Raw genomic sequence first — 26667 nt, forward strand, 5'->3', positions numbered from 1 at the left:
GTGATGAAGGTCCAAGATGAGATCTAATGTCTTTAATTTTAGTGTCAAAGAATAGAGATAATTCATTTGCAGATGGTAGAGTTGAAATAGGTAGGTTTGTTTTTTGTTTTTTTTTTGGAATATTTTGAAAGAGATTGAGCTAGGCTAAAGAGTGTAGAAGAGTTACGAGTGATAGAGATAAGTTTGGAAAAGTATTCTTTTTTTGTTTGTTGTATAGTTGTTTTATAGTGGATGGCTTTTTCTTTAAAAAAGAGTGAGAAAGCTGTTGAGACGTGTTTTGCGCCATTTGTTTTCAGTCGATCGAAGTTGTCGACGGAGAAGAACTAGTTGTTCATTGTACCAGGGTTGATGTAGTTTTTTTGAATATTGATTAGAGAGTGGTTTTTTTATAGTTTCTATTTTAGGTGCCAGAGAGTCTAGCAATGATTTTGTGGATGTTTCCCAGAGAGAAGATTGTTCGGTGATGGAAAGAGAGGAAAAATCTTTAATATTTAGGTTAAAGGAGGTCTGAATAGTAGATAGAGTTATATTATTAAGATTGCGGGTGTTTAAATTATTATTTTTTTTTTGTTGTTGAACATGAATGGGGTGAGTTGGAGTATCTAGTTGCCAGGTAATTAAAATGTGGTCTAACCAAGGTATTGAATGGTATTGAAATTTTTGAAAGAGCTGAATGTTAGAGGTTGGACAGAAAATATTATCAAGAGTATTACCAGCAGAATGAGTAGGCATAGAGATGAGGGGAGATAGTGATAGGTCAGAAGTCAAGGTTAGAAGTTCAGAAGTGTTGTAATGATTAGGGGAGTTGAAATGGATGTTAAAATCTCCAAGAAATATAGGTACTGTCTTTAAAAATTAGGAATAATGTGTTAAAGGGAGAGTGGGATGACCCGATCCTAATGTGGGGGAGTGAAGAAGAGGGAAGGAGAAGCCAAGTCCTATTCTGAATTCAGAGATGACTGGCCCCAGAGCCAAAAATCCAGATGTGATGGGTGAAAGACAGAGGAGATGATGAGAAGGGGTTACAAAGAGGGGGGGGGGAATGGACTGCAGTTTGTTAATGGTTACTTGGGGGCCTTGGATATTGAATTTTGACTTTCTATATGCAAAGGATTGGTTAATAAAGAGACTTAACATATAAGGGGTAGCTCCATATTGCTGTCCCTTGCCCTAGCTCTGAACATTATACCTGCCACAACCAAAGTTGTGGCAATGAGTCTCTCTGTGACAAGTGTAGCGTACAGTTTCTATGACTCTATTCCTTGATGTTTCATTAATTCTTGCAGTCTGTGCCCTCAATGCTCACATGATCCCAATACTATTTTCTTCATTTCTTTAGCAGGCCATATCCAATTCATGACAGCTCACATATCTTAACTGTCCGGAACTCCTGCTACAAACAAGAAATCTCTGCCATCAAGGAACACTATGAGACGCAGCACCACAACTGGTATGTGGTGGATGCCCTGAACAGCAAATGGTGGATCTGGGAGAAGGTTGTTGAGGAGATGCAGGCCAGCATAAAGCAGATCCAAGTGTACCTGGAAAGAATTAAAGCTGGTAAGAATGAACAAAAGGTCACTGCACTTTGAAAGGAATGATTCGTACACCAAGTCTCATAGACCTATATGTTTATCTTCTTTACAAATAAGGCTCTATCTGCTTTTCCTAGGCCTTCTTAAATTCTCTTTACCATTTTTGCCTCTACTCCCTCTAATGCAGCAGTCTCAAACACGCGGCCCACGGGCCACATGTGGCTCTCCAGGTGTTATTTGCGGCCCGCGGTCTGGACACGATCAACAGCATTTCTCTACCCCTTTCCCTTCCTTTATGAGCAGCAGCGTGTCTGGCCGGCTCGTTCTGTTCAAAGTCGCGGGTTGGCGGCTCCTTGCGCTATCCACTCCTGCATCGGAAGCCTCTCTGACGTCACAACATCAGAGAGGCTTCAGACACAGGCACGGATCTCGCAAGGAGCCGCCACCCGCGGCTTTGAACGGAACGAGCCGGCCAGACACGCTGCTGCTCCACAAGGAAGAGAAGGGGAGGGGAAAGAGAAATACTTCTGCTACATAGGAAAGGGGGACCCTAGGGAAATGCTGCTGCTGCTGAACAGGGAAAGGGAGAGGGAGGGAAAGGGGAAGAGAAATGCCTCTCCTGCACAGGAAAGGGGGAAGGGAAATGCTGCTTCTGTTGCTGCTGCACACAATTGGGGAAAGAGAGGGAAGGAAGGAGAAGGGAGAGGAGAGGAACAAGAGAAGAAGCCAAGTTCATGGGAGGGAGAGAAGGAAAGGAGGATATCAGACCATGGAGGGGGAGGGGGAGATGCCAGGGCATGGGGGAAGGGAAGGAGACAGATGCCAGACCATGAAAATAGGACGGAAGAAGAGAGAGATAGGAAGGGAAGGTAAGACATGGAAACGTAGATTTTGAAAAGAAAGTAGAAAAATTGAACAATAAGTTAATGCCAAAGATGGATGCAAGGCAGAAAGTTAAGACGGAGAGAAAAACAGTCAAAGAACAAGAAGGCCCTGGAAACATAGTTGAAAGCACAGAAAAATAAAGTCACTAGACAACAAAGGTAGGGAAATAATTTTATTTTCATTATAGTGATTGAAATGTGCCAGTTTTGAGAAAGAAAAGATATTAAACTTTAAATGTGAGGGCTGCAGAAAAAATAGAGTACTTGGAGGGCCGCAGAAAAAATAGTTAATGTCTTATTAAAGAAATGAAAATTTTGCATGAGGTAAAACTCTTTATAGTTTATATATCTTTTCTTTTAACTGTTAAAGGAAAGTTTTATAAACTATAAAGAGTTTTACCTCATGCAAAATTGTCATTTCTTTAATAAGACATTAACTATTTTTTTCTGCGGCCCTCCAAGTACCTACAAATCCAAAATGTGGCCCTGCAAAGGGTTTGAGTTTGAGACCACTGCTCTAATGGTAGCAAAGCCGGCATTAGGAGAGGGAAAACAGGGCAGCTGCCTTGGCTTCACAGCTCAAGTCCGGGCCCACACTTCTCTTCTCTCTGTCAGGCCATCTCTTTCCCTTCCCCTCACCTTTGCAGCACTTTTCAAAATCAAACTTTTCTGGTCTCAGAGGGGTCCTGACGCGGCAGCCCCAAAGCTTCTCCTCTGACGCGATCCGTCCAAGCGGAAACAGGAATTTGCATCAAAAGAGAAGTTTCAGGGCAGCCACGTGCAACTAGTGAGAACGTTTTGGCTCCTCTGAGAGAGAAAAATTTGATTTTGAAAAGTGGTCACAAAGGTAAGGGGAAGGGAGGGAAGGGACCCAAGAAGAGGAAGAGGTTGAGTGGCGCTTTACGTTTATTGTGTGGAGAAAGAGGAGGACAGACACTGGATGGAAGTGGTTAAGAGAGAGGAGAGTAGACGCTAAATGGAAGTGGTGAGGAGAGAGGGGAGTAGATGATGAATGGAAGTGGGGAGGGAAGAGAGGGGGCAGACGTTGGATGGAAGTGGGGAGTGAGAGGGGAGCAGATGTGGGAAGGAAGTGGGCAGGAGAGAAGGGAGAACAGATACTGAATGGAAATTTTATCAACATCGGGGCCATAGTGCTCCCCATCACTGTACCTTTAATTTCAATCAATTAATTTTTTTAAAATAAAGCTAAAAAGGTCATTTGTATCAAAAATATAGTTGGGATCTGAAAAGGTCTTTCATCAAAGTCTAAAACATCATGTGGTATACTTGAAGCACATTGGTGTATAACAGTTAGAGAATGACATAAGGAAAAATTTGTCCCCATCCCTGCGAGCTCAGTCTTTGTCCCCATAAGTCTTTGTCCCCATAAGTTTGGCTTCACAGCTCAAGTCCGGGCCCACACTTCTCTTCTCTCTGTCAGGCCATCTCTTTCCCTTCCCCTCACCTTTGCAGCACTTTTCAAAATCAAACTTTTCTGGTCTCAGAGGGGTCCTGACGCGGCAGCCCCAAAGCTTCTCCTCTGACGCGATCCGTCCAAGCGGAAACAGGAATTTGCATCAAAAGAGAAGTTTCAGGGCAGCCACGTGCAACTAGTGAGAACGTTTTGGCTCCTCTGAGAGAGAAAAATTTGATTTTGAAAAGTGCTCACAAAGGTAAGGGGAAGGGAGGGAAGGGACCCAAGAAGAGGAAGAGGTTGAGTGGCGCTTTACGTTTATTGTGTGGAGAAAGAGGAGGACAGACACTGGATGGAAGTGGTTAAGAGAGAGGAGAGTAGACGCTAAATGGAAGTGGTGAGGAGAGAGGGGAGTAGATGATGAATGGAAGTGGGGAGGGAAGAGAGGGGGCAGACGTTGGATGGAAGTGGGGAGTGAGAGGGGAGCAGATGTGGGAAGGAAGTGGGCAGGAGAGAAGGGAGAACAGATACTGAATGGAAATTTTATCAACATCGGGGCCATAGTGCTCCCCATCACTGTACCTTTAATTTCAATCAATTAATTTTTTTAAAATAAAGCTAAAAAGGTCATTTGTATCAAAAATATAGTTGGGATCTGAAAAGGTCTTTCATCAAAGTCTAAAACATCATGTGGTATACTTGAAGCACATTGGTGTATAACAGTTAGAGAATGACATAAGGAAAAATTTGTCCCCATCCCTGCGAGCTCAGTCTTTGTCTCCATAAGTTTGGTCTTCATCCCTGTCCAGTCCCTGCGAACTCGGTCCCCATCTCTGCTCCGCCCCGCAAACCATCAGATCCCATCTGCACAAGCTTCAAATAGTTTTATACTGAATTTATTTTAGTAAAGTATAAAAAGAAACAATATTCTGTACAATTGTCATTTTATAAATCAAAGTTCTTGCTGCTGAACTAGAGGAAGGTCATTCACTACCCTGTGCTGGTCCACAGGGTAGTGAATGACCTTATCCCTATACCTGTGGCAACCAGTTTTTTTCTTCCCGTTTTGGCTACCTGCGGCTATACACCAGCACATGAAAAAGTTAACTTTTCCAAACTGTAATATCTGCAGAATTACATTACTGATTTCTATTCCGCCTCAACCTTGCAGTTCTGGGCGGATTACAAAAGAGACAACTGGACATTTCCAAGATAATTACAGAGAGAATTCTGGTCATTTCCAGGAGAAGTTACAAGAAGAATGGAGCTGTATATTTTAAGAGCTACAAGATGCTGTACAAATAGGAAATAGTGCAGATCCAGTATATATACCGTTAGGGAAGCAGTTGACATGCTTGAGGCTAAAGAGAAGGGAATCTGAGATATGAAAAGGAGTGTATGAATGGTCTCAAGAAAACATCAATGAAAATAGTCACGGGTTCTAATAAAGAACCCCTTTCCAGCCTTGTGGATTCTGAAATATTTTAAGAACTTAGGATAACATATATACAACAGACATAATTGTATGTTGAACGTGTGAAAAAAGCCATTCTTTTACTGTCAAATATTCACTTGTGTAAGCCTCCTGCTGAATATCCATGATCATCTGTTGAAGATTCATCTGATAGTTGACAATAAACTTCTACCATGCTGTTTTAATGTGTAATAATACTGTGTCACATTACTGTTATAACTCAATTTGCCTATTTCCAGTTGATCTTACTGTTCTGATTATGTATTATGCTTACTTTGCTCATTACATTATTGTTATACTGTCATGTCACTACAATGTTAGCTACATATGTTAAGCTGTACCTGCTGCACACTGGTTATAAAGGTGGATAATAATAAAGAAAAGATCCCTGTGAGATGCTGCTTTCTGGATTTTTATGCTTGAGATAGGGCTTTCAGCAGTCTTGAAGGTGTGTTCCTTTAAAGAATCCTTTGTTTAAAAAGTATATATTTATTTATTTATTTGGATTTCTATCCCGTCCTCCCAGTAGCTCAGAACGGTCTACAAATGAACATACACAGTGGAGAGTAAATAGACATATAAGTAATACAACAGGTTTAGAGATTGGATTTATAGATTTTGGAGAGAATTAAATACAGGGAGAGTATAGCAGAAGGAGAGAAGGGGGAAATACAGTAGTTTAGTTTAAGGAAAGTTATATGCGTTTAGGTACAATTTGTTGGTGGAGAGAGTAAGAGAGGGTTATATTGGAGTTTTGGGGAGGAGATAGGAGGTTGGAGGGGGGGCGTAAGGGGGGGAGAAGACGGAGGAGATCTTTAGTTGAAGAGGAGGGTCTTTACCAATTTCCTGAAAGTTAGTAATGAGTTCTGTTGTCTAAGTTGGGGGGGGAGTTGGTTCCAAAGGTGTGGAATGAAGTGGCTGTAGGATCGTTTGTGGGCAGTTTCTGTGAGCAGGGATCTTCCGGGGGGGGTGCATAGGCGTATCTCTGACTTTGAGCGGAGGGTGCGAGTGGGGTTGTAGATGGGAAGCTTGGATTTTATGTAGGAGGGGGTGGTGGAATAAATTCTCTTGTGGGCAATTGCCAGGGCTTTGAAAGTACAGCGTTGGCTAATTGGGAGCCAGTGTTCAGCATGGAGTGCCGGGGAGATGGAATCGTGGTAGTTGAGGTTGTGTAGGAGGCGGATGGCTGCATTTTGGACCCGTTGGAGGCGTTTGATATTATTTTTGGTTAGTCCATTAAATAGGGAGTTACAATAATCCATTCTGGAGAGGACATATGCGTATAGGAGTTGGGCGAGGTCTGGTGTGGAGATGTAGGGTTTGATCCTTTTCAGTTGGCGAAGGTAGTAGAAGGAGGTGGAGACTACTTGGGATATGTGGGCAGATAGGGATAGGTGTCCGTCTAGGGTTACTCCCAGGCTGCGAACTTGATCTGCTGCCATTAGTAGAGTGGAATCCCATGTTAATGTAGGTCGTAGGTATTTGGTGTTTTTGTTTCTGATCCATAGGAGTTCGGTTTTGGAGGCGTTAAGTTGAAGCTTGTTGTTTGACATCCAAGTTTTCATGTCAGTGAGGCAGAGTTCGAGGTTAGCAATTTGGGATGACCGGTTTTCGCCTAAGGGGAGGAGCAGTTGGATGTCATCTGCATAAGAGTGGATTTTGATTTTATATTTTTGCGCTATATCGATGACGGGTTTGATGTAGAGGTTGAATAGGAGGGGGGATAGAAGGGCGCCTTGAGGAACACCATATTTGATAGGCTTAGGGTTAGATTTATGTGTCCCTAGTAGGACAGTTTGGGTCCTTTGGTGAAGGAAGGAGGTGATCCATTGGAGGGCTGTGTCTCTGATTCCGAGGTCGTGGAGTCTGGATGTGAGTAGGTGGTGGTCAACTGTGTCGAAGGCAGCGCTAAGGTCAAGTAGGACTAGTAGGGCGTCATTTATCTGCCATCATATAGAAACATGATGGCAGATAAAGGCCAAATGACTCATCTAGTCTGCCCAAATGCAGTAACCGTTATCTTTCTTTCTCTGAGAGATCCCGTGTGCCTATCCCAGGCCCTCTTGAATTCAGACACAGTCTCTGTCGCCACCACCTCTTCTGGGAGACTGTTCCATGCATAGCCTCAATCCCACCTTACGTCAAGCTAATGGGAGGCATCGTAACTAAAACCCTAACTTTATACCTAGAAAGCCACAACTTACTCCACCCCACTCAGTCTAGTTTCAGAATCAACTACAGCACTGAGACCCTACTAAGAACACTTATAGACACCAGTAAACAACACCTCAGCACAGGCAATAAAATGCTGATCATAAAACTAGACCTCTCCACAGCCTTCGACCTGGTAGACCATGGCATCCTTTTACAAACACTAGACTCAATAGGAATCACAGGCAAGGTACTATCATGGTTTAAAGGATTCCTACAATCCAGAACTTACAGAGTTAAAACAAACAAAGAAGAATCAGAACCATGGTCCAACTCCTGCGGAGTACCCCAAGGATCACCTCTGTCTCCCACATTCTTCAACCTATACATTGCCTCCCTCAGCTCCTGCCTAGACAAACAAGGCATAACCTCCTACATCACCATTCTCCTCCCCTTTGACCAACCAGCACCCTCCATGGTAGGCACAATACACAGAACACTTGAAATAGTAGCAACATGGATGACAGAACACAAACTAAAACTTAACCCTGACAAAATAAACTTCATCCTCCTAGAAAACAGCAAAACCCCAACCTTAACAAACCTAGTAATAAACTCAATCTCATACCCCATTCAACCCATGCTAAAACTCCTTGGAGTACTGATAGACAGAGGCAACCACAAATCAACAAAATAATAAAAACATAATTCGCAACTATGAGAAACCTAAGACAAGTTCAAAAATTCTTCGACAGAAAACAATTCCAACTCTTGGTAAATCTCTAATCCTAGGCCTAATAGACTACTGCAATATACTGTATCTCCCCTGCACAGCAACCACGAAAAAAAACCCTACAAACAATACAAAACACAGCCCTAAGACTCATCTATTCGCTGAAAAAATACGACCACATCACAGAGGCATACCACGACTCACACTGGCTCCCAATACAAGCCAGAGTACACTTCAAATTCCAGTGCCTACTATTTAAAGCTATAAACGGAGACAGCCCAACCTACTGGAACAACCGACTAGCTTAATCCACCTCAACCAGACACAGGAGAACCCACACACTATTTACATACCCGCCAATCAAATATGTCAAACAAAGAAAACTGTATGACAACCTACTGGCCACCAGAGCAGCGAAACTGGACAGACAACTCACCAATCTGCTGATTTCGACCACAGACTACAAAACCTTCAAAAAAGAAACAAAAACCTTACTCTTCAAAAAATACATAAAACCTATATAACATAACCAGATCTGTCCCAAGCTTCACCTGCAATACTATCTATTTCTTAGCAAATTAGAAAATGTTCAAACTAATCCTTATGTATTTCTTAATATCATGGTAATTCTTATGTAATCCGCCTTGAACTGCAAGATAATGGCGGAATAGAAATCACTAATGTAATGTAATATAATCTACCACCCTTTCTGTAAAACAGTATTTCCTTAGATTACTCCGGAGCCTATCACCTCTTAACTTCATCCTATGCCCTCTCATTGCAGAGTTTCCTTTCAAATGAAAGAGATTTGACTCATGCACATTTACATTAAATAGGTAGTTAAACATCTCTATCATATCTCCCCTCTCCCGCCTTTCCTCCAAAGTATACAGTGTCCAACACTGGTCTCCATACCTCAAGAAGGATATAACTCTGTTGGAGAAAGTGCAGAGGCGAGCCACGAAACTTGTTAAAGGGATGGAGCATTTGAGCTACAAAGAATGACTCAGGAAACTGGGACTGTTTACCCTTGAGAAGAGAAGAATGAGAGGGGATTTGATAGAGACTTTTAAAATATTAAAAGGATTTGATAAAATAGACCAGGAAGCAGCATTGCTAACATATTCAGAGGTGACATGGACAAGAGGTCATAGCCTGAAACTGTGTGGCAACAGGTTCAGGACAAATGTCAGGAAGTTCTGCTTCACACAGTGCTTGGAATGCACTCCCGGAGGAGGTTGTGGCAGAAACTACTGTACTGGGATTCAAGCGCAAGTTGGATGCACACCTTCTTGCATATCATATTGAGGGATACGGTAAAGTCGGGTCTCCAAAAAAGAGTACCTAAATGAGCCGCATACGCACCGGACTGGATGGACCTCGGTCTGATCCGGTGGAGGCGTTTCTTATGTTCTTATGAAATCTTTAAGTCTGTCCCCATACACAACTATGACACCTTATGACAAAGACCACAAACCATTTTAGTAGCCTTCCTCTGGACCAACTCCATCCTTTTTATATCTTTTTTGAAAGTGCGGTCTCTAGAATTGTACACAATATTCTAAATGAGGTCTCACCAAAGTCTCATACTGGGGCATCAATACCTCCTTTTTCCTACTGGTCATACCTCTTCCTATACAACCTAGCATCCTTCTAGCTTTCGCCATCACCTTTTCAACCTGTTTGGCTACCTTAAGATCATCATATACAATCACACCCAAGTCCCACTCTTTTGTCATGCACATAAGTCCTTCACCCTCTAAATTGTACCGTTCCCTCAGGTTTATGCAGCCCAAATGCATGACCTTGCATTTCTTGGCATTAAATTTTAGCTGCCAAATTTCAGACCATTCTTTAAGCTTCACCAGGTCTTTCTTCATGTGATTCACACCATCCAGTGTGTATACTCTATTGCAGATTTTGGTATCATCCACAAGGAGGCACATCTTACCTGACAGCCCTTCAGCAATATTGTTTATAAAAATGTTAAAAAGAACAGGCCCAAGAACAGACCCTTGAGGCACACAACTGGTATCATCCCTTTCTTCAGAGTGATCTCCATTGATCACTACCCGTTGTCACCTTCCACTCAATCAGTTCTTGACCCAGTCCGTCACTTTGGGACCCATCCCAAGGGCACTCAGTTTATATATTAGATGTTTGTGTGGAACACTGTCAAAGGCTTTGCTCAAATCTAAATACACCACATCCAGCACACATCCTCTATCCAGTTACCTCCATGGAGACCCCGGCATGGCAACACACTTTATGTTTTTCAAATGATTATGTATTGCAACTATCTTCTAAATCATTTTTATTAGAAGACAATCACCAGGATTCGCTTTCTTCTTTTTCCACTTTAAAGGAACAGTGGATGAACCTACAGAGGACTTTAATATGCATGGAACTACACAGTATGTCATTGATTGAATACATAAAAAAACTAATGATCCCCAGGGGATTATGTATTCAGAAACAACCAGGGATTTTTCGGGACAATATTACTTTTGTAGAGAAATGGGCAGCAATATTAAATAAATGCTCTCTTGACTTAATGGTCCTTATGGTTGACACTATAAATGAATCCACCGTAGAGGTAACTAGAGAATCAGATGAAAAGTTTCAACAGTTATCCACAGGCCCTGATTCTAAACAATTTCAGGGTCAAATAGTGGAGTTACAAAGCAACTTAGAAAATCTTACAAAAAACATAAACAGGACAAACTCAAAAAATTACAAAGAGATACCCAGGATTACACTCAGGGATCAATATACCCTTGGTTATGTAAACCGCAGGATTTACAAGGGGCGTCTTCCACTGATTCCAGTAAACATGTAGGTTATCAAGGATTCTCTGATGATAGCAATAGTTCAACTAGTGGGGAAGATTCTAGACCTCGACCTGGAAATAAAAATTTTTTAGGTCAACAAAATCGACAAGGACAGTGGAACAAACGAAGGAGGGGACGAGGCAGAACTCAATACAATCAAGGAACTCGTCCCCAAACTTGATCGAACAGTCCACAGACATTTTAGTTACCAACATTTATTTTTTCGTCAGCTGACTGGCAGGATGGGTCGCGTGCCTGCAGCCTGTGGGCTTTGACTTCACAGCGGCTATCTTCCCTCCTATGTCCCGGCCAGTCAAAGGCTTCAAGAAGTGTAGCCAATGCCAGTGTGCGATATCCCTCATGGACCCACACTGCTGGTGTCTTCGTTATCTTGGGCCTAACCATAGTCTGAAGTTGTGTGCTCTGTGCTACTCTTCAACCTCGAAGCCTGAAATGTCGTCGGGTTCAAGTGGAAAAGCTGTTCAAGATGGACTCTTCAGCAACACCCTTGACCTCGACTTCTGACTCTGTCAAGAAGTCAACGGGGGATCCTTGTTTCCACTACTCTGACCTCGAGTTTCATCAAACCTTCCTCGTTCGGATTGTCTTTGGCCTCGAGTACACCTGCTTTATCTTCCACTGAGCTTCCCTCAGGTTAGATACCTAAGCAGAAGGTTCCTGAGGTGGTCCTCAAGCTATCCAAGTCGAAGCATATGTGTATCGCCACCTTGGAACCTCTAGCCTCAGCAAATGGTCCAGTTTCAGACTCGGATCCAGAATTGCAGGCTTCTCTCCAGACCATGTTAGAGCAGAAATTTGTTCAGTTACTGAGCAAATATGGTCCTGTCTCGACTCTGCCTCCTGCAGTCCACCTGGGTAATCAGCAGTCTCCCGCGAGGTCGAGTCCTTGCCTGTGCCTCGAGCTAAGTCTACACACTCTATGCAAGGAGTCGAGTCTATGCGAGCGTCTCGATTGGAATCTTCACACTCTATGCAAGGAGCCAAGTCTTTGGGAGTGCTTTGAGATTCCTTGATCCAAACCACTGAGTCTATGTGGTTTCGATCTACAGCTTCTAGCCCTATGCATTCATCAGTGGCAGTGCCCGCTTCCAGGCACAAGGTGAAGTCTCGTCGATCTTACCCGAGACCTCCTTCCAGGCACTCTCGTCGTCGATCGAGGCCCTCATTGAGGCTCAGGTCTTCTTCCAGATAACAGCCTTCTTCGTCCAGGCCTCATTCCAGACCTTCCAGCTTTCCGAGGCCTCTAACTCTTCAATCGAGGTCAATTGCAGACCCTGAGGATTCAACTGCTTCCAATGCATCCTCCAAGTCTGTCTATTCCTTAGGTTACTAATGCTCCAGAGAGGCTTCACCTTCATTCTCCACTTGAGGTGCCTCGAGGTCATCGAGTCCTTCTCGAGGCCATGCTTGGCAGATAAATTGTCCTTTTCCTCCTTCCTTCGCCAAATGGCTGATGACCTGGATCTTAAATTGGACGCTGGTTCGAAATACTCTAAGGAGTATTTAGAAGAAATGCATCTGCCTCAACCTCCTGCAGAGTCACTCAAGCTTCCTCTTAACAGGCTTCTGTCTCAAACGAAATCTGGAGACTCCTTATGCTATACCTTGGATGGAGGATCTCCAGTGTACTCTCACCGCTTCGCAAGTCCGGCAGGTACTGAAAAATTTGAGGAAATTGTCTACTAACATACTGCACTGGGAAATTCAACTTAAGTTAATTCTTCGTCTCTATATTCTGCCCTTTGCGAGCATTCTGGATTGGCATTACGCAATCTCATAATTGTCCTAAGTGTGCTCAAGGACATGCTACACTGGGTCACATGTTCTGGTCTTGCCCGCACATCATCTGGTTTTGGCAGTGTCTGGGCCAGCATACTACATCAGTTTGGGGAGGCGATGGACGCCTACTCCCAGAGCTCTTTTTGGATTTTACCAAATAGCTGCGCCTAAACCCAAAGGAATGTCTGCTTTTGTGGCACGTGTGATGCTTTTGGGCAAAAAGGCTATCCTGTTCCATTGATTGTCTAACGACCCATCGACTTACACACATTGGAGATCTCTGATGATTACCTATGCCTCTTTGGAACGTAGACAATTTGCGGATCTAACCAAGGGTCGGGGTCACCGCTTTAATCTGATTTGGGAACATTTCTGGATGGATCTTACTCCACAAGCTCGGAGTAGATTCTTGAATTTGTGATCTAAATAGTTTGTGTTTTTCCGCTCATATACAGGTACGATGCTTAGAGATAAAGGGGGAGTGAGGGATGAGGGGGCGGGGTTTCTAATGTGCGTATACCACAGAAAATTGTTATACCCTGTGTGCTTTGTTTATTTGCATTTTGATGTTCAATAAATATATTTAAACATAAAGTCTAGAACCTTTGCTTTTGAATAAGCCCTCTCTGTACCCATCTTAATATTAAACCGTACCATGCAGTGATCGCTGGATGCCATATGATAATCCACTGTAACATCAAAAACACTTCTCCTTTTGTAAGCACTAAGCCAGTAAGCCCCATCTCGCATAGGTTCCATTACCAACTGCTGTAACAGTTCTGTGCAGCTTCCCTGAGTTGCTGTTTGTAGTTATTTATTTTTGATAAGCTAGAACTGCTTTCTCTCTTCCTATTTTCTATGTTCCTGGTGCTCAGCTTGATGACAACAGTAAATATGATAATTTATTCATGGTTGTAGAGAATGCTAATCTCCTACTCTCTATTCCCTCATCCTTTTCAGGGCAGGCAGCCAGCATCAAGAACTTCTGCATCACCCCTCAAGAGCTTCAGTCACGGTTGGGAGAATTTGGACATTACTGCCCTGTCAACTGGGTCCTGAAGGGGGAGCTGGTGGACTGCTCTGCAGATAAATCCCTCAAGTTTGCTGCTGAGTTCAGAGGACACTACTACACAATGGCCTCTCAGGAAGATCTGGATGTAAGTATAGCAGCCATAAAAGTGCTAGCACTCACTGTTATAATAATAAACTTTATTTTTGTATACCGCAATGCCATGAGTTCTAAGCGGTTTACCTCAAGAAAAGCTGGCCAATCAGCAAATTATATAAGTACATCACATAGACATATCATAAATACAATATTAAAACAGTTAAGATATAAATTTATCAAACAAGTAGGTTTTTAATGCTTTTCTAAAAGCAAGATAATATTGATCTTGAGGAATAAGGGTACTCCACCAGGTATTCATTTTACTTGCCTGGAATGCTAAAGTTCAATCAAAAAATCTCGTGTAACGACAAGTTTTAGGTGATGGAAATGCAAACCAGTAAGATTTGTGTGTATTCACGTTTGTTCTATGAAATTCAAAATGAGAAACCAGATCAGCTGCCAAATTTAAATAAAACTCTTGCATCAAACGACAACCAGTGAAGCTGTCTATAGTAAGAACTAACATGGTCATATTTTTTCAGACCCAAGATCAAACAAACTGCTGAGTTTTGTATTATTCTTAATCTGTTAAGAACTTTCTTGTGGGATCCCAAGGAGGAGTGTGTGGCGCAGTGGTTGATTCTACAGCCTCAGCACCCTGGGGTTGTGGGTTCAAACCCCGTGCTGCTCCTTGTGACCCTGGGCAAGTCACTCAGTCCTCCATAGCCCCAGGTACGTTAGCTAGATTGTGAGCCCACCGGAACAGAGAGGGAAAATGCTTGAGTACCTGATTGTAAAACCGCTTAGATAACCTTGATAGGCGGTATATAAAAATCCTAATAAACTTGAAACTTAATTATATTACAATAATCCAGGACAGACAGGACTGTAGATTGAACCAATAGCCTAAACGACATTGGATTGAAATATTTCTTGATCGTGCGCAATTTCCAAAGGACAGAAAAACATTTCTTTATCATTAAATCCGTCTGATCGTCTAGAGGGGACAGACGCTGGCAGCAGGGCATCGGGTTTCCCGCCTTCCGGCATTGAGATATCCGTAGTGCGCCTTTTTTTCGGAGGGATGCGCTTTTAGACCTGATTTAGCAGGTCTCCTCGGTGCTGCGTTTTTGAAGATGCGCCATCGGAGACCCCGCATATGGGGGACCCTCTGCTTCAGGTGGTCAGTCCTGTCTCCCACTCTTTTCCTGTGCTTCAGGATTTTCGGGATTTCATGCTGGCACAGTGGAATATGCCAGGGGCACCGTTTTGGTTGGCACGCGCCATGGCTCGTAGGTATCCTATCCCGGAGGGGGATAGGGCTACCTTAATTTTGCCAGTTGTGGATGCGGTGTTCTCAGCAATTGCTAAGCAGCATACTGTGCCTGTTGAAGGCGGTTCTGCCCTTAGGGTCTCTGAGGAGCGTACGTTAGAGACACTTCTTAAGCAGAATTTTGATGTCTCTGTCTTGGGGGGCCAGGCGGCTATTTGTGGGGGGCTGGTGGCTCGCGCCATGTTTCAGTGTGCTGAGCATGTCCTGGATTGTGAGTGTGATGACTGGTCCTTAGTGGATCAGGAGGTGGCGAAGATTGAGATGGCTGCCTCGTTCCTCTCGGATGCTCTTTGTGACTTGGTGCGGACTTCGGCTAAGTCTGGGGCTTTTAGTGTGGCCGCGCACCGTACCTTGTGGCTTCGCGCTTGGTCGGCAGTTGCAGCATCCAAAACTAAACTTCCAAATTTCCCTCTCTAGGGTCCTTTTTTACTTGGAGAGGACTTAGATAAGTTGGTTCAGACTCTGACGGACTCTAAGGTGCCCCGTCTGCCTGAAGACCGTGCCTGCCCAGCGTCTCGGAGTGGTACTGCCCGGGGGCATCTGCGGTATTTCGTAAGTTTTGCCATGGGCATAGGGCTGCTTCTTTCCAGGCTTCCGGTTTTCCCCGGGGTCGGTTTGCTCAGCACATGCAGTCCTTCCAGGGGGCCCGTTGGGGGGCTGGGAATCCTCCCATCGGTTGCCCTGCTGCCCGTCCTGCACAATGGCTCTTTGCTGATGCCCCTTTGGTTCCGGTGGGTGCCCTGCTGCGCGACTTGTTTCCCAAGTGGGCTTGAGATCACGTATGATCAGTGGGTCCTGGAGGTGGTTCGGAACGATTATGCTCTGAAGTCTGCCCACTCTCTGCCAGATCATATCTCAGTATCAGGCGGCATGAAAGACGTTAGCCTTTCGCCAGACCCTTCAGCGCTTGCTAGATCTCAAAGCAGTTGTTCCAGTGTCCCCTCAGGAATGCGGCACCGGCAGGTACGCAATTTCCTTTGTGGTGCCCAAGAAGGAGGGGACCTTCCGGCCCATCCTCGATTTAAACAGGAGTCAACAGGGCTCTCAGAATTCCCTCTTTTTGCATTGATACATTGCGGTCTGTCATTCTTGCAGTTCAGCCGGGGGAGTTCTGACTTCTCTTGATCTGACGTATGCCTACTTGCATGTTCCCCTTCGGGCCTCTCATCAGCGCTTCCTTCACTTTGCGATCTTGGGTCAGCACTATCAGTTCTGTGCGCTTCCCTTTGGCCTGGCCACGACTCCCCGGACGTTCACCAAGATGATGGTGGTCATTATGGCAGCCTTGCGGTCGGAGGGCATTCTGGTGCACCCCTACCTGGACAACTGGTTGATTCGGGCGAAGTCGTTGCAGGAGAGCACCTGGGTTATGGCTCAGGTGGTGGAGTTTCTCCAGTTGCTTAGCTGGGTGATCAACCTTTCCAAGAGTCGGTTGGTCCCGGCTCAGCATCTGGAGTACCTTGGGGTTCTGTTGGACACCTCCTTGGGGAAGGTCTTCCTTCCAGAGGCCCGGGTAAGCAAATTGCAATCTCAGATTCACCTCCTTATGGCATCCCGGTATCCTTGGGCACAGGATTTCCTCCAAGTCTTGGGGTCGATGGCGGCATCCCTGGATGTAGTGAGGTAGGTGCGGGCCCACATGCGTCCTCTTCAGTATGCTCTGCTCCGGAGGTGGTCGCCCCAGAGGCACAGTTTGGGTGTCCCTGTCCCTCTGTGAGGCTTGGTGCGCTGCAGTCTTCGTTGGTGGCTCCAGACCTCTCATCTGGTTCAGGGGGTGAGTCTGGATCTGCCACAGTAGACGGTGCTTCTCACGGATGCCAGTCTCCTCAGTTGGGGGGGCTCAGTGTCTAGGTCACTCAGCTCAGGGCACCTGGTCCACGGAGGAGGCGTCCTGGTCAATCACTGTGTTGGAGACCAGAGCCATCTGTCTGGCATTGTTAGCCTACTGTTCCCTTTTGATGGGCAAGTCGGTCAGAGTTCTGTCGGACAATGCCATGGTGGTGGCTTACATCAATCATCAAGGAGGCACCAAGAGTGCTCAGGTGGTGCAGGAGGCGGCTCGGCTCATGCTTTGGGCAGAGTCGCATCTTCAGGACCTCTCGGCCTCTCACCTAGCCGGGGTGTAAAATGTTCAGACGGACTTCCTCAGTCATCACACCATAGATCCCAGAGAGTGGTGTCTCAGCACCGTGGCCTTTCAGTTGATAGTGCAGGCCTGGGGGTCATCTGATGGACCTGATGGACCCAAGAGTGGCAACACCAAAGTGCCTCGCTTCTTCAGTTGTCGCAGGGACATTCAGGCCGAGGATCTGGATGCTCTGGTTCAATCATGACCAACGGAGGGGCTGTTGTATGTGTTCCCTCCGTGGCCATTAGTGGGCAGAGTTCTTCTCCGCATAATTTGCCATCCAGGCCTCTTGTTTCTGGTGGCTTCAGATTGGCCTCGATGACTATGGTACTCGGATCTGGTGAGGCATCTGGTGGCGGATCCTCTTCCTCTGCCTCTCTTGGATGAATTTCTGACACATGATCCCATTCCCATTTTCGATCCGACTCCCTTCTGTCTTACAGCTTGGCTCTTGAACTTGGCCACCTAGATAAGAAGGGGTATTCAAATAAGGCGATCGCCACTTTTTTGGGGTCCCGGAGGCTTTCTACCTCTCGGGTTTATGTATGGGTTTGGCGTCTCTTTGAGGGGTGGTGCCAGGTGCAGGGAGTGATCTCTTTTCGCACTTCCCTGCCTACCATCCTAGAGTTCTTGCAGAATGGCCTGGATAGAGGACTGGCTTGGTCTTCTTTCCGGGTTCAGCTTGCGGCCTTGTCAGCCTTTCGTGGGTTAGTGAAAAGTCAGCGTTTGACAGCCATTCCTGATCTGATTCGCTTTTTGCGGGTGGCCAAGTTGATCAGGCCTCCCATGCGGCCTTCTGTTCCATCTTGGGATCTCAATCTGGTTCTGTCTGTTCTGGTGTGCCCGTCTTTTGAACCGTTGGGCGGCTGCTCGTTGAAGGATCTTACTCTGAATGAAGGTAGTCTTTTTGGTAGCCATTATTTCAGCTAGACGTGTTTCTGAGTTGCAGGCTTTCTTTTGTAGGTCTCCCTTGATGGAGTTTTCTAGGTAGTGGGTTGTCTTGAGGCTTGTTCCTCCCCTTCTGCCAAAAGAAGTTTCTCCTTTTCATGTCAATCAATCGGTAGTCCTCCTGGTGTTGGGTAGTCGGGAGGGATCTTCCAAGCAGAGACAGCTGCGCAAGTTGGATGTCGGTCGGGTCCTTCGCTTGTATGTGCAGCAGACCAGGAGATCAGGACATCAGATCATCTCTTTGTCCTTCTGGCAGGTCCTTGTAGGGGGGTTGGTGCTTCTAAGGCTACTATTGTGTGCTGGATCAGGGAGAATATTACTTCCACTTATCTTCTGAAGCAGAAGTCTGTTCCAGAATTTCTTAAGGTTCATTCCACTAGGGGTCCGGCAGCTTCTTGGGCTGAGTCTTCGCTCGTGCCTCCAGTGGACATTTGTAAGGCTGTGGTTTGGTTTTCCTTGCATTCTTTTGTCAGACACTACCGGGTAGACATTCAGGCGCGTCGGGACGCAGTGTTCGGTGAGCGTGTTCTGGTGTCGGCCCTTTGGGGGGTCCCGCCCGTGATGGGGACTGCTTTGGTACATCCTGCTTATAAAGATTAACCTCTACTGGTCTGGAGAGTGCTAAAGAAGGATAAATTAGGTTCTTATCTCTAATTTACTTTCTTTTAGCTTCTCCAGACCAGGAGAGGTCCCCACCCTGTCTGTAGTTGTGTTGTTGTGGCTGTTGCGCGGGCAATTTTGTTTTTTGCTGCGGGTTCTAGTATTTTTCTAGGGCCAGGGAGTATTAAAGAACAGTGGCTGTGGCTTAGCTGGCAAGCTGTGGGGACATTTTCTTTCTGGTACCTCTCCTCTGCATTTTCCAACAGCATTTGGGTATGTTAGTTATTATTCCTGTTTGGAGTATTGTTTATTTCTGTTTCCAGTTCTTAGTTCTGCTTGGCTATTAGGCAGACTGATAGGAATAGGGAAAGGTATCTCTTATGTACTATTCCACAGTTTTGTTTTCAGTCTCCACCTGCTGGTCATGATTGGATATATACCCACTCGTAAAGATTAACCTCTACTGGTCTAGAGAAGCTAAAAAAAAAAAAAAGTATATTAGAAGGTAAGAGCCTAATTTCTCCTTTCTCTATTTGTGCCAGAATTACTGAAATCTGATGTTTTACCGTATTTTCACGCATATAACGCGCACCCGTGTAAAACGCGCACACGGGTATAGTGCGCGGGGAACACGAATTTATGTTTAAAAAAATTTAATATAGCGCGCACACGCGTATACTGCGCATGCTAAAACCTCCTCCCGCTTACTCCGAACCGGCATCCTCCCCCCCCCCCGCTCGCTTACCCGCGTTTTACAACTTTTTTTTTCAATCCGATCCGGCATCCCCCCTGCGAACCGGCATCCTCCCCCCTCGCTCGTGACACACCCCCCTCCCCCGCGATCCTACATCCCCCCAGCACCAAACATCTCTTACCCGATTGGGCACCGGCACCAGCACCAATGCACAGGACGTGCCAGTGCCCGAAGATCCTCCCTCGTTGGTTTGGGCTGGGCTGGGCTGGGCTGGGCGGTGCGATGCAGGAGAGATAATCCTTCTTCCTGCGCCGGGCTGTACTAGGCTTTGAGCATTTGCGCATGCTCAAAGCCTTCTGGTCTCGCTCTCTCCGAGATTCTCTCCAGATTCTCGGAGAGAGCGAGACCAGAAGGCTTTGAGCATGCGCAAATGCTCAAAGCCTAGTCCAGCCCGGCGCAGGAAGAAGGATTATCTCTCCTGCATCGCACCGCCCAGCCCAGCCCAGCCCAAACCAACGAGGGAGGATCTTCGGGCACTGGCACGTCCTGTGCATTGGTGCTGGTGCCGGTGCCCAATCGGGTAAGAGATGTTTGGTGCTGGGGGGATGTAGGATCGCGGGGGAGGGGGGTTGATGCGAGCGGGGGGGGGAGGATGCCGGTTCGCAGGGGGGATGCCGATTGGATTGGAAAAAAAAAGTTGTAAAACGCGCTCACGCGTATAACGCGCAAGGTTATGCACGGTTTGTAAAATCGTGTATAACGCGCGCGTTATATGCGTGAAAATACGGTACATCTGCTATAAATGACGTCATTGGGATAAGTATAGTAATGTCATTGGCATAGATGTAAAATTTCACTTTCAGATTTTGTAATAGGTTACCCAAAGCAACTAGGTAAATGTTAAACAAGGTTAGTGATAGTGGAGAACCCCACAAGGATTACTCCAGGAGAAAGAGTATTTACCCACACTCCTACTTGGTAGGATCTATTTTTTAGAAAACCACTTACAAACATTTCCTGAAATGCCCATTAAGTCTAAACAGCCCAACAAAATCTCATGATCCACCAGATCATGCAGAACTCAAATCCAGCTGGAGTATTAATGCACTGGATCCCACACTGAACAACCCGTGAAGCAATTACAGTTTTAGTACTGAATCCCGAACGGAATCCAGATTGAGACATCTGAAGAATATCAAATTATTCCAAATATTTTACTAATTCTAAGTTAACTAATCCTTCTAATAACTTAGGGGTCCTTTTACAAAGCCGTGCTAGTGGTTTTATTGCATGCGCCAGATTAGCGAGTGCTAGCCGGAAATCTACCACCTGCTCAAAAGGAGGCGGTAGCGTCTAGCGTGTGCGGCAATCTAGCACGGCTTTGTAAAAGGAGCCCTTAGTGAATAACGGGATACTGGCGACAGGTCTATAATTAGACTCACTAGTAATTCTTTTGAAACAAACCCTCTCTCAGAAAAGGTGATCCATTTAAAAAGATCTACTTTAAAGGTAAAAGAAGCATTCTTCAGGATATTAGATGGACAGTTATCCAATTGACAGTTGGATTTTTATAACTACTAAATAATTTACAGAAAAGAGTCCAATCAGGAACATTAAATTGTTGCCAGTCAACCCTAACTCCATCATCAAATCGTAACATATTCATACAAAGATTGTTGTCTATCACTTGGCTAAAATTTGATCTCAAGTTAATAATTTTATTCTTAAAAAACTCAGCAAGAACCTCAGAAGATGGTGGACTTTCAGTCTTTGCACACTTTTTGGATTCGATATTAAACAAATTATTAACCAATTTAAATAGTTTTTTGCAGTTAATATTTGTTGCCCCAATTTTATGAGCATAAAATTTAGTTTGTTTCTCCTTAATTAAGTTCTTATAGACTCAACTTTTGTCACCAATTTACATTGTCTTCTATTTTGCCTGATTTTAACCAACTTTTTTCTACTTTCCTTAGTTCTCTCTTAAACTCTAGTAATTCCTCATCACACCAAACATTTGAAACTCTATAATTCTTTGTATATGTCTTTAAAGGTGCAATTGTATCTAAAATCTGGTTACTAAAATTTTTCCAATCAGTTAAAAAGTTTTCTTCAGATTCAGATCTAATATTTAATTCATAATGTGCCCAAAATTCCACATGATTTACCATTCCTCTACTAACAATATTAGTTTTCTGTTTCCAGTTTTTAAAATTCCCTGTTATACTTGTTTTTTTCTGCCAGCTCAGTTCAAAATTTCAGAGCCGATGATCGGACCAAATTGAATCTACCCATAATGCCTGTTGGAACTGTATTTTAAAATTAATCTTTTCCTAAGATGGAAAAGTAACTAAGGGGGTCCTTTTACAAAGGCACGGTAGCGGTTTAATGCGCGGAATACCACGCATTAAACTGCCTGCCGCGCTAGTACCTAACGCCTCCATTGACGAGGCATTAGGATTTTAGGCTGCTGCAGGGGTTAGCGCGTGATGAAATGTCCGATGCGCTAACCCCCGTAGTGCGTCTTGATAAAAGGAGCCCTAAGTCAAGATGATGACCTTTTTGATGAGTTTTTACCGATGCCGGTTTAAAAAATCCCAGCGAATTTAAAAATAAAAATAAATTTTTAACCTCTGGGCTAGCCTCTTGGTCTAAATGGATATTAATATTGCCAAGTAAAAGGTTATATGGACCAGTTGTTGTGTTAGACAAAAGGAATTCAAAAAACTCATCTTTCACAATGTGCCATTTTTTAGGAGGAATATAAAATAACATTATAATTAATACATCCTCCAAACTGTTATAAACAACAAGTGAGAATTTCACAATCCTGAGTAGATCTTGATTCTAACTTTATGAAATTAAAATAATTGCTAATCCTCCTCCTCTCCTCCAACCCCTGGACAGAGATATAATTTTATAATCCTGCGGCAAAAAGTCATTTATAACTAAATCATTATCTGTAATCAACCAAGTTTCAGACAGAAAAACAAAATCCGGCCTTGATTCCTCCAGCCAATCTCATACCAAATTATCTTTGTTCCTAATAGAACGAATGTTTAAATAAGAACCTTTTAAATTAAGATATTGTAAATTTGACAACGAAGCTGACAATTCAGGATGTTTTAAGGTCTGATGTTTCCTTGCCTTTAGTCAGAGTGTTTATGGGAGGAAGTCAACACTAGAATCTGGAAAGGTCCGTCTATAGAGCAATTATAAAAACAACGTGGAGTATTTGGTAACACAATACTCTGCTTAACCGGTCTATTCCAAGAGTAATGAACTGGTATAGCTTCAGGATAACTCGCAGCATTCTCCCAACTATTATAACTAATTAAATAGACCATCCCCAATATCATAATAAAACTATTAGAAAGTGCCATCGTGCTTAAATCTAAAACCAGCTTTCTAAATTGACAATAAAATATTATCTACTTCTAACATAAAATGTACTTATCACTCTCCATATCAAAACACCGCTTCCCTCAGTCGCTTTGCAAAGGCGCGCGCTAAGGCGCTTGCTTTTGACTCACGCCTTAGATGGTGCACTGAACAGCAGTGCGCTGTTAACCGCTGGTTTTTTTAAGTCGCAGCGCTCACGTGATTGAAGGGGCGGAACAGCTTGTGACAAACCAGTAGCCAGCTTTGTCCCTGTATTGGATAAAAGCAGAGCACGGTCCCTGGTCAGGAGAGCTGACCAGGTTAAAAGTAAGGATATTGAAATGGCTGACTACAAGTGCTGCTCGATTCAGAGAAAAATATTTCGATTCGATTCGCCCTGTTGAATCGATCGATTCGATTCGATTCACTGTTAATGACACAGCTTTTTAAGTTTAAACATTTTATTTAACCAAGGCACTATCATGTCAAAAATAGAAACATCCATACTATAACATAGCTGTAAAATTAGTTAGAAACATAGATTCACAGCTTCCCCAAAGCAAATCATCCCCAAAGTTTCCCTAGTCCCCTGCCTGATTCTCAGTTTTTCCAGGCCCCTGCCAATTCTCAGCTTCCATCCTCAGTCCCCAAGACTCACCAGTTCCCCTGCCGATTTCAGCTTCCACCCCCAGCCCCCATGCCAATTCTCAACTTCCATCCCCAGCCTCCAAGACTCACCAGCCCCCCTGCCGATTTCAGCTTCCATCCCCAGCCCCCAAGACTCACCAGCCCCCCTGCCGATTTCAGCTTCCATCCCCAGCCCCCCTTCAATTCTCAGCTTCCATCTCCAGCCCCCAAGATTCACCAACTCCCCTGCCGATTTCAGCTTCCATCCCCAGCTCCCAAGACTCACCAGCCCCCTGACAATTTCAGCTTCCATCCCCAGTCCCCCTGCCGATTTCAGCTTTCATCCCCAGCCCCGCTGCCGATTTCAGCTTCTATCCCCAGCCCCCTAGACTCACTAGCCACCCTGCCGATTTCAGTTTCCATCCCCAGCCCCCTGCCGATTTCAGCTTCAATCCCCAGCCAAGACTCACCAGCCCCCCTGACAATTTCAGCTTCCATCCCCAGCTCCCCTGCCAATTTCAGCTTCTATCCCCAGATCCCCTGCCGATTTCATCTTCCATCCCCAGCCCCCCTGCTGATTTCAGCTTCCATCCCCAGCCACCAAGACTCACCAGCCCCCCTGCCGATTTCAGCTTCCATTCCCAGCCCCCCTGCCAATTTCAGCTTCCATCCCCAGCCCCCAAGACTCACCAGCCTCCCTGCTGATTTCAGCTTCCATCCCCAGCCCCCCTGCATATTTCAGCTTCCATCCCCTGCTCTCCTGCCAATTTCAGCTTCCATCCCCGGCCCCCCTGCCGATTTCAGCCTCCATCCCCAGCCCCCCTGCCAATTTCAGCTTCCATCCCCAGCTTCCCTGCCGATTTCAGCTTCCATCCCCAGCCCCCCTGCCGATTTCAGCTTCCATCCCCAGCCCCAAAGACTCACCAGCCCTCCTGGTGATGTATTTACTTACTGCCTGGACTGGATATTAAATTGCGGGGAAAGAACCAGCCAAAACTAGTATTTGTTGCTGCCAAGTGCCAAGGTCTGCTGCACGAGGTCCACTCGCTCGCCGCTTGACTCTCCCACTCCTTTCGATGTAACTTCCAGTTTCACAAAACTGGAAGTTACATTAGATGGGAAGAGTCTGGCAGCCAGTGGCATGAAATAGCCTGAACTCGTCTTGCGGCTGAATCGGTGAGTCCGTTTTTTAATAAAAACAAACCAATTTGAATCGAGGAAAATGGTTAAAAAGAAACTAAAAGGATTGGTTGTAAAGGTTAGGACTGTAAACCAGGCGTAGATGTTATTTAAAAATAGCGTCGTGGAAGCACAGACCAGATGTATTCTACATACCAGCAAAGGTGGAAAGAAGAGGAAAAGAGAGCTGGCGTGGCTAAAAGGTGAAGTGAAAGAGGCTATTAGAGCCCAAAAAACATCTTTAAAGAATGGAAAAAGGATCCGAATGAAGAAAATAAGAAGAAACACAAGCAATGGCAAGTTAGATGCAAAGTATTGATAAAGACAGCTAAGAAAGAATATGAAGAGAAACTTGCACAAGAGGGAAAAATTCATAGCAATTTTTTAAAGTACATCAGAAGCAGAAAACCTGTGAGGGAATCTATGGGACCGATGGATGACCAAGGAGCGAAAGGGTTGCTCAGTAGTGCTGCCTGATTCAGGAAAAAAAATTTGATTTGATTCAGCCTATTGAATCGATTTTTCAATTCGATTTTCCTGCCCAATTGGGTGTTTTGTTTTGTTTTTTTCAAACATCCTGGTGGGTTTATTTTATAACCTCTTCACCCCCCTTTGCCTTCTCTTAACCACACTGGCGCTGTGGTATAAACAAAAAAGACTTTTCCTCTCTGTTGAATCCTAGCTCACATTTGCGATCTAACACCAGCTCTGGCAGGATATACATTTCAAATCTGACATATTGTTATCACAAAACAGAAAATAAAATTATTTTTTCTACCTTTTGTTGTCTGGTCAGTATTAAAATCTTGTTGGTCCCAGGCTCTGTTTGTCTTTTAATAACTTGCTTGCCAGAGTATCCTTTCTTTTATCTCCTTGCTAACCATCTATCTTCTATCTCTGTCCTCCCCTTCCTTTTTCCTTCCATCTCCCCGGAGGTCTGCCATCTTTCCTTTTTTTCATCTCCATCCACAGATCCACCTTTTCTCAACTACCCTTTCATCCAGCATCTCTCCCTCCTTCCCCACCACCCCTGGGTCCACCATCTCTCCCTTTCTTTTCCCAACTACCCTTCTATCCAGTATCTCTATCCCCTCCTCCACACCATCCCTTGTGTCCAACTTCTCTCCCTTTCTGTTCCTTCCCTAAATCCCATTGTCCACCATCTCTCTCCCTCTCCTCTGTTTTTAGACCCATTATTTCTTCCCCCCCAAAGTCGGACATATGCATGTCTCTTTGAACCCCCCCTTCCCTCCCTCCCTCCATGTACTTCTACACCAGGGCCCCCCTCACCTGAAGGTCTGTCTCCTCTGAAGGCCTGTACCACCCCCCTTGAAGGCCTGCATCACCCCCCTTGAAGACTTGCACATCCCCCCTGAAGCCCTGTACCACCATCCCTGAAAGCCTGTGCTACCATCCCTGAAGGCCTGTCCCCCCTTGAAGGGCTGCACCCCCCCAAAGGCCTGTCCCCCTGAAGGCCTGCCTGTCCCCCCTAAAGGCCTGTACCACCCCACCCAGAAAGACTGCAACCCCCCCCCCCCCTCTGGAAGGCCTGCGTGTTCCCCCTGACCTCCCATGCATCCATTTAGCTAATTTCAGCAGCCTGCAAAGAGGATCGCTGATGCTAGCAATCTTTGCAAGCTGCCATAGATCTTTAGAGCTGTCTTCCCTCTACTGCGGTCCTGCCCCTCCTCTGACGTCAGAGGCAGGATCGCAGCAGAGGAAACAACTACCAAAGGCCTACCTAAGGCAGCTTGCAAAGATAGCTAGTACTGGCGAGACTCTCTGCAGGCTGCTGAAATTAGCTAAATAGACGCAGGAGGTTGGGGGGAAGCTGGACACCAGCACTT

General features: G+C 45.0%; 1 protein-coding gene across 1 annotated transcript in view; it reads left to right on the forward strand.

The window, feature by feature from the left end:
- AK9 (adenylate kinase 9) overlaps positions 1-26667 on the forward strand; it is a 1007389-nt gene that overhangs the window by 909418 nt on the left and 71304 nt on the right. The window contains exons 36-37 of the mRNA XM_033936269.1: positions 1340-1560; positions 13783-13979. Coding sequence (XP_033792160.1) covers positions 1340-1560; positions 13783-13979 — 418 coding nt within the window. The remainder of the gene's footprint in view (positions 1-1339; positions 1561-13782; positions 13980-26667) is intronic.

This window comes from Geotrypetes seraphini, chromosome 3, assembly GCF_902459505.1.
Source record: "Geotrypetes seraphini chromosome 3, aGeoSer1.1, whole genome shotgun sequence".
Classification (NCBI taxonomy): Eukaryota; Metazoa; Chordata; class Amphibia; order Gymnophiona; family Dermophiidae; genus Geotrypetes; species Geotrypetes seraphini.